General features: G+C 44.6%; 1 protein-coding gene across 2 annotated transcripts in view; it reads right to left on the bottom strand.

The window, feature by feature from the left end:
• The window catches only part of CSRNP2 (cysteine and serine rich nuclear protein 2), a 62,338-nt gene that overhangs the window by 6,476 nt on the left and 37,832 nt on the right, over positions 1–18,030 (bottom strand). For both annotated transcript variants that reach the window (XM_044285474.1, XM_044285475.1), the window contains exons 2-4: positions 12,440–12,614; positions 7,723–7,982; positions 908–1,204 (exon numbers count right to left, since the gene is read on the bottom strand). In XM_044285474.1, the coding sequence (XP_044141409.1) occupies positions 908–1,204; positions 7,723–7,982; positions 12,440–12,599 (717 nt within the window). In that variant the 5' untranslated portion in view covers positions 12,600–12,614. The remainder of the gene's footprint in view (positions 1–907; positions 1,205–7,722; positions 7,983–12,439; positions 12,615–18,030) is intronic.

Genomic DNA, 18,030 nt, shown 5'->3' on the forward strand with positions numbered 1-18,030 from the left:
AAAGGTTGGATGGGAGGGAATAACTTACCAAGAACTTATAAAAATGTATCAGAGGAAAAATGTAGTCCTCAGTTGTTGATACCTTTTAATTGCTAACTGCGAAGATGACGACAAATACTAAGCTTCTGAGACTACCTAGGTCACACCTTCAGGCAAGATTTAAACAAGGAGAAACAGGTTCAGGCTCTATGACCATGTAAGGTTAAAAATCCAAATTCAGGTGCATAGTAGATGTGCATTTGTGGATCCTGGAAGTGTTTAAAGACCTCAAACTATAATTAAGAACCCAAATGGGGGCTTCAAACACATTAGTGGCTTAGCTTTTAGGTCTATGGATGTGCACCGCCATGTTTTTAATATGTACCTGATACAAAGATCAGGATATTTAACCTATGTTAGAGATCAGCAACCTCCGACACTCTAGCTGCGGTGAAACTACGACTTCCAGCATGACCATTTGCTTGGCTGTTGTCAGATCTCCTATAGAGGTTAATGAAGCATGCTGGGAGTTGTAGTATCGCCACAGTTGGATTGCCAGAGGTGGCTGATACATGTTGTGCTGGAGCACAAAATGTGTTTCTTCTTTATTCAGGCAGACAGCCTGGTATTTCTCCGTCTATCAGACACACTGTCCATGCACCTCGTGGCTGTGACCTGATACTTTCCCTTTCTTTATACTTTTATGGTTCCATCAAGCCTGATAAAGAGAACTTGGTATATTCATCATTTCTACTGTTAACCATTAAAAGGCATCAACAACTAAGGACTCAATTTTTTAGCTTTTATACCTGAAAAAAATCTAATGCACAAAAAAAAAAAAACACACAACTCCACAAGACAACAGAACAGTTTATTTTTAACATGCAGATTCCAGAGTGTCACATGCAAACACAATGGTATCCCTCACCTGACATTTGATCCCAGCCTGACTGCATGGACAAGCTTCTGGGTCGCAGTAGAGTCGACAGTCGCACCCGCATTCCTCCCTAGAAAGACGGATGGCCCGGAGTTCCTGCTTTTCTTCAGCATCTATGCGATGAACACCAGCTGCTCGAAGAAGAGCTCTGCGCCTCTTCGTTGGTAATGGCTGAAGGAAGAAGTAATCGTCCACTTCAACGTTGTCAACATCTATATCTTCATCCGAGACATCCTCCAAAGTGAGGCCTTCAGCTTCTTCCGATTCTACTGTACCATTTTTTGTCAGCTGAAGAGGAAGAACACACCAGTCATACACAGAAAGTGTGAACAACATCAAGACTAAATATTCCTGCACCTCAGGGCAGCTGGTTAGTCTCCCATACATACTCACATACTGTATCTTATGCCAAACCTGTGGCCATAGGCCTTGAGGATGTAGCGGTGAATATTCAAAGGTGTAAGAAAGAAAACAAGAATATTAAGGTTCACATCTTGTTCACATGCGCAACATGGCAAGCAAGCGCGTTTCACCATTTCCGCCAAGTCCTACAGACTTAAATGCAGATAGATGTGCAGATGCATCACATGAATCAACTTTTGATGGCCATCTCTAGCAGTTTAAGATTTCAGGATGGGGCACCTCTTACCTCTCAGACATTTACAGCATATCCTCTGCATGCCATAATTGTCTATGTCCACCATCATGGGCAGTCTTGCCATAGACCCATAGAGAAATGTCTCGATGGGCCAATGGCCAAGGCCTCACCCGAATCCCCACGGCTTCCAACTGGGTACTTAATCTGATGCCCTTTGCGTTAATTAATGTTAGGGGCACCAGGTACTCTCGTACCTGACCAGGGGCCGCTGGTGCCCTCCTGAATTCAACTGTATCGCTGTCTTCAGATCAATGAAACTGCTGAATACTGTGGCAAAGGTGGCAGTATTTTGTGCTGCACTATGGTGTTTGTTTCTGGGGGGGCAGTATTTTCTGCTGCACCATGGCATTGCTGGCCTCGCCTACTCCTCTTGTACCTTCCTACTGTCAATTTGGACCTGCCTACAACATGGGGCCACTTAGTTTTTTTTTTTCCAGGACCACTTTGACTTCCCAATCCACCCCTGGGCCCATACAACAACAAATGACTACACACCTTTTTAGTCTACCTTTGCCTAAACTGTGTATGCTGGAAGGCAGTGTACTGGTGGAGTGGCCTTGTGTGCATTTTTTTTTTCCTTCTCAGAAGTGAATTTGGCATAAAAATAAGGGACTCATTATTTTGATCCTATATGTATACACAGCTATAAAGGAGTACAGCGATATCTTTGTATGAAGCTTTACCCAAAACCATTTTCACTTTGTAAAAGGTATAAATTAAATAAGATTCACAACCTTCTATAAAAAATTAAAATAAATCAAGCATGGTCTCAATGGATCCAAGATATTAAAAGATGTAATTTACGTGACACGGATGCTTATAACAAGAGACAGACTGTAATTCTCCACAGGCAAGTTTCATCATGCAGAGCTTAGGGAAAGAAGAGAACAGACAGTGGCTGAGCATGATGCAAGTGTAATTGCTCATCAAGAATGGGCAACCTGAGGCAAGACCAGGCAGAGGAAGTAACGCATGAGGTTTAACCAAGTTTAGAATTACAAGTCCTTTACCATTTTATTTTCAGACTATTCACAAGACTGCACTTTGAATGTGGAGACTGACCTTGATCTCACACACTTCCACAGACAGATCCTGTCCTGTTCTGCTACCTACATAAAATGATCATAGGCCACCTTTGGACACCACTTGTTATTAAGAAATAGTCCCACCCCACCCTGTATTACATTGGACTTATATAGTCCATTGTTGGAACGTAGATGCTCATCAATAGTAGGAGAACCGTAAAAAAACATGGATGCATTATAAAACTCAAGGCACTAAACCAGAAACGCCCCACAAGACTAGGTAAATGCTGTAATATGGGAAACCCTACACTCAATGAGCTTTTCCAGTATTGTTCAAAGGCTACAGTGACTTAAAAGAGGAAATGACACCTTTATGGGGGTCTAAAACACACACTGCACTTTTGGGAGGAACACATTCCCAGCCCGAGGTCAAAAGAAGAACAGGTCTCCTGACATTCTATTCAAATTGTGGGCCTGCTGTGGCAAAACTGCTAATAATTGACCAAACATCAAAACAATTGACAATTTGGATTGTAGCAAAGGAAAAGCCAGATGCAGGAAAGTGTCATTGTTTACTCGTAACAAAACACTGTTGCCCTATAACGTTTTCCGAGATTTTGACATCGAGGACCTATCCTCGGGACAGGTCATCAATATCAGATCAGGTGAGGTCCGACACCCAGGATCACATCCGATCACCTGTTTAAAGAGAACTCTTCCTAGGCCACTGAAATAATGTTAATCAGTCACGTGGCCTAGAAGCAGCTTCAAGTGAATGGGACCGAGCTGTAATACCAAGCACAGCCACTAGTCAATGAACAGCGCTGTGTTTGGTAAGCTGTGAGGAGGCTGCAGAACTTACCAGAGGGCCTCCTCAAACAGCTGATTGACAGGGATCCCTGGTGTCAGAGCCCCACCTCAATCTGATATTGATGACCTATCCCGAGGATACGTCATCAATACCAAAATCTGAGAAAACCCCTTTAAAAGAGAATAGAAGTCACCACAAATTAAAATAATATCATATCATATAATATCATGTCATGGAGGGACACTATGATTATCACTGATTTGTTTATTCTTTTACAGGACTAATAAAACAGCGATAAAATAATGGATGAAAGCCTTATGCCCTCTATGTCATAGACTGACAGATGGACAGCTGTAGCTTTAAAGTGTGTAAGCTTAACCAAACTCCTCCTTATACTGGGTCTTCGCTTTCTATCTCTTGAGTGGGACATGGGGGAGAGTGACACTGGAGTTAAAGTGGTTGTCCCATCTTGGACATTGGGGGCATATCACAAGGATATGCTCCCAATGTCTGATAGGTGCACACCTATACTTAGAACGGAGCCAGCAAAGTCCCATAGGAATAAATGGAGGGCGGCCAAGCATGCGCGGTGCGCTCTCCAGGTCTTTGTCGGCTCCGTCTTAGGTATAGGTGTGGGTCCCAGAGGTATCCTAGTAAAATGCCCCCAATGTCTGAGATGGTACAACCCCTTAAACTTCCGTCACCCTAAATTTCCCATGTTCGAATGGATTTGAGCTTTGACATGCATCTACAATATGAAGATTTACAAGTTACTTTTGTGTAACACGTGCAGGATAAATAAGATGACTACAAGTGAAACCCGAAAAGTTAGAATATTGTGCAAAAGTTCATTTATTTAAGTAATGCAACTTAAAATTTGAATATTGTGAAAAGGTTCAAGATTCTAGGCTCAGAGTGTCACACTCTAGTCAGCTAATTTATCCATACCCCCTGAGCAAAGGGGACCTCAAAATTGGGGTTTCATAAGCTGTAAGCCATAATCATCCAAATTATAGCAAATAAAGGCTTGAAATATCTCGCTTTGCATGTAATGAGTCTATCTCATATGTTATTTTCACCTTTTAAGTAGCATTACTGAAATAAATGAACTTTGCACGATATTCTAATTTTTCGAGTTTCACCTTAAGGGTCCATTCACACATCAGTGTGTGTTTTGCGGATCCACAAAACACAGACAGCGGCAATATGTGTTCCGCATTTTGTGGAGCGCACATTGTCGGCACTAAGAGAATATGCCTATTCTTGTCCGCTATTGAGAATAGGACATGTTCTATTTTTTTGTGGGTCCGCAATTCTGGATCGGGGCCGCACAACGTATGGGTCCGCAATTCTGCTCCGCAAAATGCGGAATGGAATTGCGGATGTGTGAATGTAGCCGTATGCTAAAACTACTTTCACACTCGCGTTTGGTGCGGATACGTCAGGGATCTGCACAGACGGATCTGTTCAGATAATACGTCCGCATGCATCCGTTCAGAACGGATCTGTTTGTATTATCTTTAGGTTTAACATGGCCAAGACGGATCCGTCTTGAACACCATTGAAAGTCAATGGGGACGGATCCGTTTTCACTGACACAATCTGGCACAATAGAAAATGGATCCGTCCCCATTGACATACATTGTGTGTCAGGGCGGATCCGTTAGGCTCAGTTTCGTCAGAAGGACAACAAAACGCTGCAAGCAGCATTTTGGTGTCTGCCTCCAAAGCGGGATGAAGGCGGAACGGAGGCAAACTGATGCATTCTGAGCGGATCCTTATCCATTCAGAATCCATTAAAGGGAACCTGTCACCGGAGTTTTATGTATAGAGCTGAGGGCATGGGTTGCTAGATGGCCTCTAGCACATCCGCAATACCCATCCTCCATAGCTCTGTGTGCTTTTATTGTGTAAAAAAAAAAAAACTATTTGATACATATGCAAATTAACCTGAGATGAGCCCTGTCCCTGACTCATCTCACGTACAGGACTCATCTCAGGTTAATTTGCATATGTATCAAATCGTTTTTTTTTTTACACAATAAAAGCACACAGAGCTATGGAGGATGGGTATTGCGGATGTGCTAGCGACCATCTAGCAACCCATGTCCTCAGCTCTATACACAAAACTCCGGTGACAGGTTCCCTTTAAGGGCAAAACTTATCCGTTTTGGACCGCTTGTGAGATCCCTGAACAGATCTCACAAACGGAAACCAAAACGCCAGTGTGAAAGTAGCCTAAGATGTTGTATCTAGATATATCTTCTGGTAAGTTGAGGATCTAAACTGTTCACTAACTACAACTTGTGGATGCCAAATCTGACTGTATGCCATGGATGGCCAGCCTGCAGCTCTCCAGCTGTTACAAAACAACAACTCCCAACATGCCCAGACTAGAGATGTCGCGAAAGTAAAATTTTCCGTTCGCGAACGGCGAACGCTGATTTCCACAATTGTTCGCAAACGTGCGAACCGGGCGAACCGCAATAGACTTCAATAGGAAGGCGAATTTGAAAACCCACAGGGACTCTTTGTGGCCACAATAGTGATGGAAAAGTTGTTTCAAGGGGACTAACACCTGGACTGTGGCATGCCGGAGGGGGATCCATGGCAAAACTCCCATGGAAAATGACGTAGTTGACGCAGAGTGGTAAGTTGAAATCTCAATGCGATTAATATAACCTGCATTAATCGCATTGCGATTTCAACTTTCTCAAATCCGACAGTACATTCTAGCATGGAGCCGTTCCCATGGTGATGGGGACGCTCCATGAGCACGGAAGTCGGCAGAAGTTCTAAGTTGAAATCGCACTGCGATTTATAGAACTTGAATTAATCGCATTGCGATTTCAACTTGGAGCTTCTGCCGACTTCCGTGCTCATGGAGCGTCCCCATCACCATGGGAACGGCTCCATGCTAGAATGTACTGTCGGATTTGAGAAAGTTGTAATCGCAATGCGATTAATGCAGGTTATATTAATCGCATTGCGAATTCAACTTAGAGCTGCTGGGTTCCTAATGGTTGTATTGCTAGAATTGACAACGGATATAGCACTATATTCTCAATCTTCGTTATATTCTATCAATATAACCATTAGGAACCCAGCTCTAAGGTGTAATCGCAATGCGAATAATATAACCTGTATTAATCGCAGAATTAATCTAAGGGCTCTTTCGCACCTGCGTTCTTTTCTTCCGGCATAGAGTTCCGTCGTCGGGGCTCTATGCCGGAAGAATCCTGATCAGGATTATCCTTATGCATTCTGAATGGAGTGAAATCCGTTCAGGATGCATCAGGATGTCTTCAGTTCCGGACCGGAACTTTTTTTGGCCGGAGAAAATACCGCAGCATGCTGCGCTTTTTGCTCCGGCCAAAAATCCTGAACACTTGCCGCAAAGCCGGATCCGGAATTAATGCCCATTGAAAGGCATTAATCCGGATCCGGCCTTAAGCTAAACGTCGTTTCGGCGCATTGCCGGATCCGACGTTTAGCTTTTTCTGAATGGTTACCATGGCTGCCGGGACACTAAAGTACTGGCAGCCATGGTAAAGTGTAGTGGGGAGCGGGGGAGCAGCATACTTACCATCCGTGCGGCTCCCGGGGCGCTCCAGAGTGACGTCAGGGCGCCCCAAGCGCATGGATGACGTGATCACATGGCACATCATCCATGCGCATGGGGCGCTCTGACGTCACTCTGGAGCGCCCCGGGAGCCGCATGGACTGCAAGTATACCGCTCCCCCGCTCCTACTATGGCAACCAGGACTTTAACAGCGTCCTGGCTGCCATAGTAACACTGAACGCATTTTGAAGACTGATCCGTCTTCAAATGCTTTCAGTTCACTTGCGTTTTTCCGGATCCGGCGTGTAATTCCGGCAAATGGAGTACATGCCGGAACCGGACAACGCAAGTGTGAAAGAGCCCTAAGATGGATGCTGTCCTTGCTTTTTGATAGGCGGGGGGAGGGTCTGGGAGGGAGGGTATGCTGATTGGCTGGAATGTGTCTGCTGACTGTGAGGTACAGGGTCAAAGTTTGCTCAATGATGACGTATAGGAGGCGAACGCGAACATGCGATATTCGCCGGGAACTGTTCGCCGGGGAATAGTTCGGGACATCTCTAGCCCAGACTGCCTACACCTATCATCCTATAGCAGGGCATGGTGGGAATTGTAGTTTTACAACAGCTGGAGAGCCACAGGTTGGCCATCCCTGCTGTATGCTGTCCATGATCTAGACCATAAATGTACTAGAAAGTATTACAGAAGCCACCATTATTTCTGCCTTTCCATTGCAGGGAGAAGTAACTTACCTTCATCTTCCTTGTATGAAGTTTCTCCTCCTTTAGGTGCTCACGCAGAATTTCCCGGTGTGTTACTTCTTGCTCCTGGGCAAACTCACAGAGTGTGTATTTTTGCACGGAGTTGTGGTGCTGGGCCATTCCCAAGGAACTACCACCTTGGCTTGGCACACTAGTGAAACCTTGGCGACGTGAGAAGTAATAGACAGTGACTTGGTCAAAACGGACATTCTTTTGTCTCAGAAGTTTCTGCCGCTTCAGGATGGATGTTGCTGAAATAAATAATAATAAATTAATAAAAAGACCACAATTATTGTAACATAAACCGCATAAAACTGCCTAACCACTTAAAAGGGGTTTTCCGGGCATACATAATTTCTAACATGTGCCAGCAGCCTGGCCCCCCTACTGAAAGGATCATACTTACCTGTGGCTCCGGTCCTCCGCGTTGGCTCCCATGTCTCTATCTTCTTCCCCAGCATGGGCATGGACTCTTCAGCCAACTGCTGGCTCCTCAAGAAACACATCACTGAAGACAACGGTTGCATGAATAGGATCAGGTGACCATGCCCATTAAAACAAACTGGAAGATGGAGATGCAGGAGCCACCATAGGAGAACAGAGCAGTGGGAAGCAGGCAAGTATGATCCTTTCAGTAAGGGATGAAGACTGCCAGCACCAGTTAGTATTCTTGGACAACCCCTTTAAGGGCACAGCAATTTTCTGTTTTATGTTACTCCTTGCCTTCCCGCTTCCTGTAGCCATAACCTCCAAAGGAACTTCGCTATGAGAGGCCTCAGAGCCTTCAGAAGGCCTTGGGCTGACATAGCAACTGAACGGCTCCTTCGATCTTGGTGAGGGGAAGTCGTTCGGAACAGACCACTCAGAAGTCATGGTCACAAGTTACTACAGCATCTGAAGGGTTAAATGTCTGATTAGCGTCATCCCCGATCATGGACACTGCCTCTGGGTGTCTGTTGTGTAAAACAGCAGGCACCCGGCCATCTTTACATGTATGGCGGATGTCCTGAAGGGATTTAAGGGGTGGCCTGATTGTTTAATACGGATGACCTATTCTCAGGATAAGTCATCAGTATGTGATCGGCGGGGGTGTCGTCAGACCCCACCGATCAGATAATGATGACCTATGACCTATCCTGAGGGACGCTGCTACCAGTTTTATGGTGTCCTAACTTAGAGCAACATTAACAGCTGGGTCACCTACTAGAACTGACCTAGCCATTTTGCTAAAATCTGTATTGAACAGCTCAGTACAAAGCATTTGCTGGTGAGTGAGTCCTCATATTCATGAGGTCCTGGTTCTCGACCCTAATAGCTGCAAGAAAAATATGTCAATCAGCAGCAGGGGACAGGGAAAGCAGGGAACTCATGAATACTAGGACTTGCTGGGGCATGCTGTGCGCAGTGCTGTTCAATACAGATTTTTAGGAAAGTGGTTGGATCAATTCAAGAGCATTGCCAAGGATATAGGTCACCAGCGTACACTTCCCTAAAAATGGTGATGAGCCAACTTCTGTTTTCAAGTTCGGTTTACAAAGTTCGGGTTATCTAAGAATTTTGTTATGGATTCCGCTACCACGGACAATAAATTATGGTCGTTCGTAGTGGAATCCATAACGGAATTCTTAGACAACCCGAACCTTGTACGCCGAACTTGAAAACAGAAGTTGGCTCATCCCTAATTGTTGACAGATTCCCTTTAATACCGACATCTCCTGTCAACTTTAGATGAATTAACTAGTAAAGGTTTAAACTCATAGAATCTGATGTGCACTGTTTGAGGCTATGGACACCTTTGACATGGAAAACATTTTTTACATGTTAGGGGTTACCATGACTATTAAAATTGCCCCAAGTTTTAACCTGCAGTCTTCATTCATTTTCAGACACCCTAATATTCAAGTTTGCGAACTGGTCCTAGTTTTCCCCTTTTCTCATGTGGAAGTGTCTTTCCACATGCTGGATGTTCTGTGTATCCAGGATGCTGCTGCCTTCACCAGCTCCACACACTAGCATGGAGCATTCCTTCCTGTACTTCTACAGATTATGAGGGATCTCATCTTCCTTGTGCTGATGCTGAGGAGTGGGTGCTCTGCTCTCTCTTCTTCTACCCTGTACACACACTATGTATTTCACCCTTTCTCCTCTCTCTGCTCTGTCAGATGCAGCACAGCAACCAGCTAGGGGAAGGAGTTAGGCGACTTTCACACTCGCGTTTTGTGCGGATCAGTCATGGATCTGCACAGACGGATCCCTTCAGATAATACAAACATCTGCATCCGTTCAGAACGGATCCGTTTGTATTATCTTTAACATAGCCAAGACGGATCCGCGAGCAGCGTTTTGGTGTCCACCTCCAAAGCGGAATGGAGGCGGAACGGAGGCAAACTGAGGCATTCTGAGCGGACCCTTTTCCATTCAGAATCCATTAGGGCAAAACTGATCCGTTTAGGACCGCTTGTGAGAGCCCTGAACGGATCTCACAAACGGAAAGCCAAAACGCCAGTGTGAAAGTAGCCTTACCCACACACACTGCAGCAAAAATCTAGATAATTTCCAATTAAAATTCGTAAGTTGCTTTGGAAACAAAAACAACCAAAAACAATCAGCGCAAAGGTATCCATAGACTAACTATGAGAATTTCCCGTACATGGCTGACAAACATGGAGACAAGACAAGGGAAGCAACTGGAAAGAAAGGAGGTTTAGGTGACTGGGTCACTTAAAATGGCAGGACTGACAGGGTTGTTTCAGGACTGTCCAATCTGCAGGGTCTCCGGAGGCCGCATAGCTGACTAATGTCTTATTCACACAGTCAGTGTTTGGTCAGTGATTTACATCATGGATTGTGAGCCAAAAACCAGGTGCGGGTCAGAAACACAGAACAGGTGCAAATCTTTTCTCTGTGGAGGCTCTGCTCCTGGTTGTGGTGCAATCACTGATGGAAATCACTGACCAAACACTGAACTGCGTGAATAAAGCCTAACGGCTGGGCTAACCTTAGGAGATACTCAAGCAGAGCAGTCAAGAGACTTAGGGTGCATTCATGTGACCGTGTGCATTTTGCGGTTCGCAATAAATATGGATGACATCCGTGTGACATCGCTGTAACAAAATGAACAAGAAAGAATAGGACATTTCTTTTTTGTGGGCCCATTGAAATGAATGGGTGCTAAGGGTCCTTGCACATGGGTGCAGGTTTACATACAGAAAATCCACACCAAAGCTGCACCAAATCTAGCAGTTTTTTTCCATTCCCATTCCATTGAAAAGGGTGAAATCTACACAAGGAAAACAATCGACATGCTGCAGATTTAAAAAATCCGCACAGCAGGTCAATGTCTGCACGTTAGAGAGAAGCAGTGTGCATGAGATTTATCTAAACTCCTTGCTCATACTTCATTGTGCGGCGGTTTTCTCCATGAGAATCCGTGCATACTCTGCAATGCGTGCGGGGGGCCTTAGTGGCACAGAGCTTTTCTAGTATTGCTCCAACTTCGTTCTAGAAAACGTGGAGGTACAACTGCTGTGATCCTCCACCGGTAGTAGTATTCCTCCTTTTTAATAGCTCTATATAGCCTGAAGACTGGCTGGCTATGGTAGCAATTACTGTAGAAATTACGCAAGAACACAAACCGGAATTAAACAGAAGATTTATTATTTAATGTGGCTAAACATGGCTTCCTAGGCCATGAGACACCATCTTAAAGGGCTTCTGTCACCCCACTAAACTTTTTTTTTTTGGCTTCTTATAATCCCTATACAGCGATATATGAATACATAATGTTATTAGTTATTTTGGTTCAGTAGATCATGAATAAACCATACTTTTATAATATGTAAATCACCTGTCTACCAGCAAGTAGGGCAGCTACTTGCTGGTAGCAGCCGCATCCTCCTATCATATAGACGCCCCCTCCGCATGTTGATTGACAGGGCCAGCGAATGCGAACGTCCTCTGGCTGGCCCTGTCTGCTATCAAGATCTCGCGCCTGCGCCGTAACCGTATTCAGTCGGCGCAGGCGCACTGAGAGGAGGACGCTCGCTTGGCCGCTCCTTCCTCAGTGCGCCTGCACCGGGTGTAGATGTGACGTCATCGGCGCAGGCGCATTGAGGATGGAGTGGCCGAGCGAGCGTCCTCCTCTCAGTGCGCCTGCGCCGACTGAATACCGTTACGGCGCAGGCGCGAGATCTTGATAGCAGACAGGGCCAGCCAGAGGACGTTCGCATTCGCTGGCCTTGTCAATAAACATGCGGAGGGGGCGTCTATATGATAGGAGGATGCGGCTGCTACCAGCAAGTAGCCGCCCTACTTGCTGGTAGACAGGTGATTTTCATATTATAAAAGTACGTTTTATTCATGATCTACTGAACCAAAATGACTTATCACATTATATATTCATATATCGCTGTATAGGGATTATAAGAAGCCAAAAAAAAAAAAAAAAAGTTTTGTGGGGTGACAGAAGCCCTTTAAAGGGAACCTGTCATCAACTTTGTGCTGCCCATACTAACGGCAGTTCGCCCTCCGCCACTTCTGGGGCTCCATTTAGGAGATGGGTGCGGGTCCCACCCTCTAGAGATATGCCCCCAATGTCTCATATGAGACAACCCCTTTAAGGACAGGCCATCAAAGTTAAACCCTGGAAAATACATCTAAGCGGACGAGGTAACACAATCAGCTACAGCACAGGGTGAAGACAACGTACGGATAAGTCCAGTGGTGGTAGGAGCATTGATGCTGTCACAGCTGTCCGCACTATCGCTGTTGGAGATCTCATCATCAGAATCTTTTGATGTAGAAATTGGCGAGCCAGTATCTACTTCTTCAAACTTTCTTTTCAGGCTTCTGCTCATCACAGCATCCATTTGTTTCAGGGTTGCCTGCCAGAAAAAAAGAAAATAAAAAAATTGAATATTTAAAATGGAATTTCGCACCGTGAAAATGCAATATCATCTGCAGGCAGCATGTTCTAGAGCAGGAGGAGCTGAGCAGATTGATATATAAGTTATGCAAAAAGAGTCAGTATAATTTATTCATTTAAATCTCTGCTTTCCATGCTGAAGAGTCATGTGGGCGGTCCTACCTAGTGATTGACAGCCAACTCTGCATGATTAAGGACAACGTTAGCTGTTAATCAGTGAGTATGACCGCCCACATGACTCCTCAGCATAGGAGGAGGTTTAATTAAACAAATTACAAGTTTTACTGAATCTTTTCCCATAAAACTATATAATCGATCTGCTCAGCTCCTTCTGCTCCATCACATTGCCTTAGGATTTGTGGTGACAGGTTCCCTATAATGCCAGTAAGCTGCATGGCTAGTCGTACACCTTATTTCTATTTTCTGACTTTTTTTCTTCTTAAACCAACTAAACCACAATTCACTCACCAGCGTTGCTAGGTGCCCGTCAACATCAAAGCCAGGCCTCGCAGAAGCTTAAAGCCAGGCATTCTTATCAAGGTCGCCAGCAAACTGCAATTAGCAGCTGGCACACATAATGTCGGGAGACTGTAGGCGAACTATAGTTTTCCTGTTAAACGTATGGAATGGTCTGGATAACACTTCAATAAAATCCAAGTGGCGTATAGGAGAGAAATGAGGTGGGACAAATGACGCTAATAATGGGCCCACCACTAATCCTCACCAAACTATAGTCTATCCAACCCCTATAGTCTTATGGGGCGATATAGTAGAAGGATAGACTTTAAAGGATAACTGTCATATTTTAGCATATGTTACTGCTGCAGCAGCATTATGCATAAAGAAATCTTTAGTTTCTTCACATACCACTGTTCTCCTTGAGTTTTCCCCTTAGTTATGGCTGTTTTGAATCCTACATTATGAGGATCTTCTCAAGATGGCTCCTCTGCCAGTTCTCTGAGGCCAAAACTGCATTACTTCAGGTCACATACACACTTGCTGTAGCCAGCAGCTTCCTGACAGCCAATCAGATTGAATTACTGAGAGACACGCCTCCTCACTCTGAAGCCTAATGCAGGCATGCAGTGTGAAGGACCGCCCCTCTGTCTTCCTAGCCGGAGACAGATGAGCCATAGCAACGGTCTTTTAAAAGGGAGCAATGGAAAGGGACAGAGGACATTAATGAAAGCTGTTATTATAAGGTAATTACAGATCTTTTGGCAATCATTGACAGACTAACTCAGGTATACATACCCAGCTGTAATGAACTAGCAAATAAATAAAAAAAAATGACAGTTACCCTTTAAGAGGAATGTTACCACTAAACACCTTACATATCTATAGGTACAGAACTACAAAAGAAGCATCACATTATTGGTACTGGGTGCCACATGGGTGGTCTATGACAAATGGGCAGAGTACACACATAGGTATCATTACTGGTTAATGAACATTACGTGCAGTTAGATTTTTGTTTTGTTTCCAGAGATGCACCCCTGGTTAGGAGTAGAACATTTTCCACAGCAATCAGTACAGACCAAAAGCAGAATAAAGTTATAATAAATTGACCCTAAAATAGCCTACCAAACTACAGAATGAATTGACCTATTAGGATGATTTCTCACATCATGTATTTGTTCGAGAATACCAGCTGCGGAAAATTTCAGTTCAGCACACTATCTGTGCAATCCGCGGCTCAATCTGCACCAAAATGTGCAATGAAATCTGCATAAAACACAAAGTTACCTGTGCGACAAAAAAACTCATTGTACGAACTCACCCTATGTTCATATGTGTCCGCATTACTGAAAAAAATGATGTTTTATTATATGCAAATAAACCTCTAGGAGCAATGGGGGCGTTGCCTTTACACCTGGAGGCTCTGCACTCTGCAGAATCTTCTGCACTTTGACAGAGCTGGGCGGTGTAAATGTGATCACCCCTGTCTGGCCCTGTCAAACAAAGTGCAGAGGACGTGGCAGTTGCAGAGAGAGCCGAACCTCAAGGTGTAACAGCAACGCCCCCATTGCTCCAAGAGGCTAATTTGCATATATTAAAACCTCATTTTTCTCAGTAATGCGGACACATATGAACATGGGACCTACACAGATGCCTTCAGCTGCCAAGCTCACATGTAACAGGTCAGCCAGTGTCATAGGTACAAGTCTGCTGGCAGATGCCCTCTAAAATACTTGTCCAGCCTCTTTTTTATATTAAGTAATGGTTTATTCTCAGGATAGGCCATCACTAGCTGATCGGCGGAGGACCAGCACCCTGTAACCCCGCGGATATTCTATCTAGTGTAGCTCCATTGTCAGATGTCGACACCGGAAATACACACCACGGTCAACACGGTTATGGACAGTGCTGCTCCCACTGAGGTCAATGAGAGCAGCTCTGTGGTAGTGAGGACCCTCCACTACAACACTGACAGTGCTAACAGCTGGTGGGCAGGGGTGTCTGTCCCCCACCGATCAGCTAGTGATGGCCTGTATTGAGAATAGCAAAATAGTAGAAATATCCGCAGCACTCTCCAATTTGTGCAAAAAAATACAGTTTTTTAAATTCCATCAGCAGATTACAATGCGACATTTCGACTGAGCCAAGTCTTTATCAAACAATTATTAATTGACAATCAATTGCTTGATAGACTTGTCTAAGTCAAAACATCTCATTGTAAGCTGCTCACGGAATAAAAAAAAAACAACTGTATTTTTTGCACAAATTGGAGAGTGCTGCGAATATTTCTACTATTTTGCTATTTGAAGAGACCCCTAGCCTGGACCTCCTTCTGCGGGCACCACTACTCTGGACCTGAATGCCGGGTACCTGGACTATTGGTATGATTTATCCCATGGTAGGATTTGTGGTGCCGTTATTACTGTCTTGAGGACAGGCCATCAAAGGCGCTGGTCCCCCACTTATGCTCTGTTCGCCCCATCATTCACACACTTGCTCAGTTTTCACATCAAGAGCGGTGCACCATGTTGCGGTGTTCTTGCCATCAGAAGGTTGATAGAGCTGCCACCAGTATACTAATGTGAACACAGCCATGTAACACCATGACTGTGCACCTAATAACGAGTATTCCTGGAGGTGTGTGTGCAGAGGTTGATCACATTATACAGTAAGTTCTGGTGCTGTTGGAGCAGTCCCTCCCCGCTCCCTATGCTCCTCGGTTCACTGCCTCCGACTGCCTGTGTTTTTCTATTTCTTGCATCCTCGCAGCTGCTTGCCTGGAACACTCCGCCCCATCTAGTCATTTGGCTTGGTTGTCACGGCAACAGTCTTCCGTTTGCATAGGCAGAATATTCAGAGACTCCAGAATGGCTGTGCGGCGCAGGGCCTGCCCTGACAACAGCAGCTCTAACAGTATTTTGTCACCTTCCAGTACGGAGAATTACATAGATTTTACTTAGGAAATATGCTTAGAACTAAGGCAACTGCCTAAAATCGATCGAATTGCCTTAACAGACATTATACAAGTGGCCAGACACCGAGAATCATCCATTTCACTGCAGAACATCTCATCCTCCTTACTGAGATTGTTCCTCATCTCTACCCCAGCTTCACAGATAGTCTTGTTGGTTTTGGACACTGAACACAGTCATTTTAATCTATCTCTATACATACAGTAAAATTCAGTATACGGCTTCTTTTCACACTAGCACTAAAATCTTGCGGCAGAGGAATGGCCTGCCGGAGTTCATCGTATCCGGCATAGCCAGAAAGTACCGAAGCACCGCCAGCCCCTAGTGACTATAATAGTACCTGGACAATTTCCAGCATTAGTGCCAAGATTCAGCAAGCAGCTTTTTTTTGTCTGTCTGAATCACGACACTAATGCCGGAAACAGGCTGGATCCCACTGGGTCCCATAATAGTCAGGGGGCTCCCTTTTAGCGATAGTGTGAAACTAGCCTAATCTATGATTTAGTGATTTAAAGGGGTTGTCCCACCAATAATATTCTAAACCAGCACCTGGATCTGAATACTTATGTAACTGCATATAATTAAGCATTTAGTATAGCCACTGAGTTAATCAATAAAATGTATCTCTATAGCGCCACCTGCTTTTTATTTTTCTCTTATTTCTTTGACCCGCTCACTGAGATGGCCGCACATGCTCAGTTTTATCCTTCAACTGCCTCCTGAGCTGTGATAGGGAGAGCTGAGACACGCCTCCTGAGCTGTGATAGGGAGAGCTGAGACACGCCCCCTGAGCTGCAGCAGAAAAGACACTCCCCTTGAGCGCTCAGCTTTTTATAAATCTAGCAGAGCAATGAGGGCTGGTTCTAGCTTTGTTAAAAAGAGATCGTCATCATGATGTCCGATTTTCATTTTCTAAATTAGTCATGGGATAACATAGTAACATAGTTTATAAGGCCAAAAAAAAACATCTGTCATTCAGTTCAGCCTGGTATCCTGCAAGTTGATCCAGAGGAAGGCAAAAAAATAAATAAACTGAGGTAGAAGCTAATTTTCCCCACTTAAGGGGAAAATAAATTCTTTCCCGACTCCAATCAGGCAATCAGAATAACTCCCTGTATCAACGACCCCTCTCTAGTAGCCATAGCCTGTAATATTACACTCCAGAAATACATCTAGGCCCCTCATGAACTCTTTTAGTGAACTCCCCATCACCACCTCCTCAGGCAGAGAGTTCCATAGTCTCACTGCTCTTACTTTAAAGAATCCTCTTCTATGTTTGTGTACAAACCTTCTTTCCTCCAGACGCAGAGGATGTCCCCTCGTCACAGTCACAGTCCTGGGGATAAATAGATGATGGAAGAGATCTCTGTACTGACCCCTGATATATTTATACATAGTTATTAAATCTCACCTCAGTCATCATTTTTCTAAAGTGAATAACCCTCATTTTGATAATCTTTCTGGGTACTGTAGTCCACCCATTCCAGATATTACTTTTGTTGCCCTTCTCTGAATCCTCTCCAGCTCTGCTATGTTTGCCTTGTTCACAGGAGATCAGAACTGTACACAGTACTCCATGTGTGGTCTGACCAGTGATTTGTAAAGTGGTAGGACTATGTTCTCATCACGGGCATCTATGCCCCTTTTGATGCAACCCATTATCTTATTGGCCTTGGCAGCAGCTGCCTGACACTGGTTTCTACAGCTTAGTTTGCTGTTCACTAAAATTCCTAGGTCCTTTTCCATGTCAGTGTTACCCAGTGTTTTACCATTTAGTCCAGGCATGTCCAAACTGCGGCCCTCCAGCTGTTGCAAAACTACAACTCCCAGCATGCCTGGGAAGCTTACAGCTATTAGGGCATGCTGGGAGTTGTAGTTTTGCAACAGCTGGAGGGCCGCAGTTTGGACATGCCTGATTTAGTCTGTACGGGTGACTTGCATTAT

The sequence above is a fragment of the Bufo gargarizans genome, chromosome 3 (genome assembly GCF_014858855.1).
Source record: "Bufo gargarizans isolate SCDJY-AF-19 chromosome 3, ASM1485885v1, whole genome shotgun sequence".
Taxonomy (NCBI): domain Eukaryota; kingdom Metazoa; phylum Chordata; class Amphibia; order Anura; family Bufonidae; genus Bufo; species Bufo gargarizans.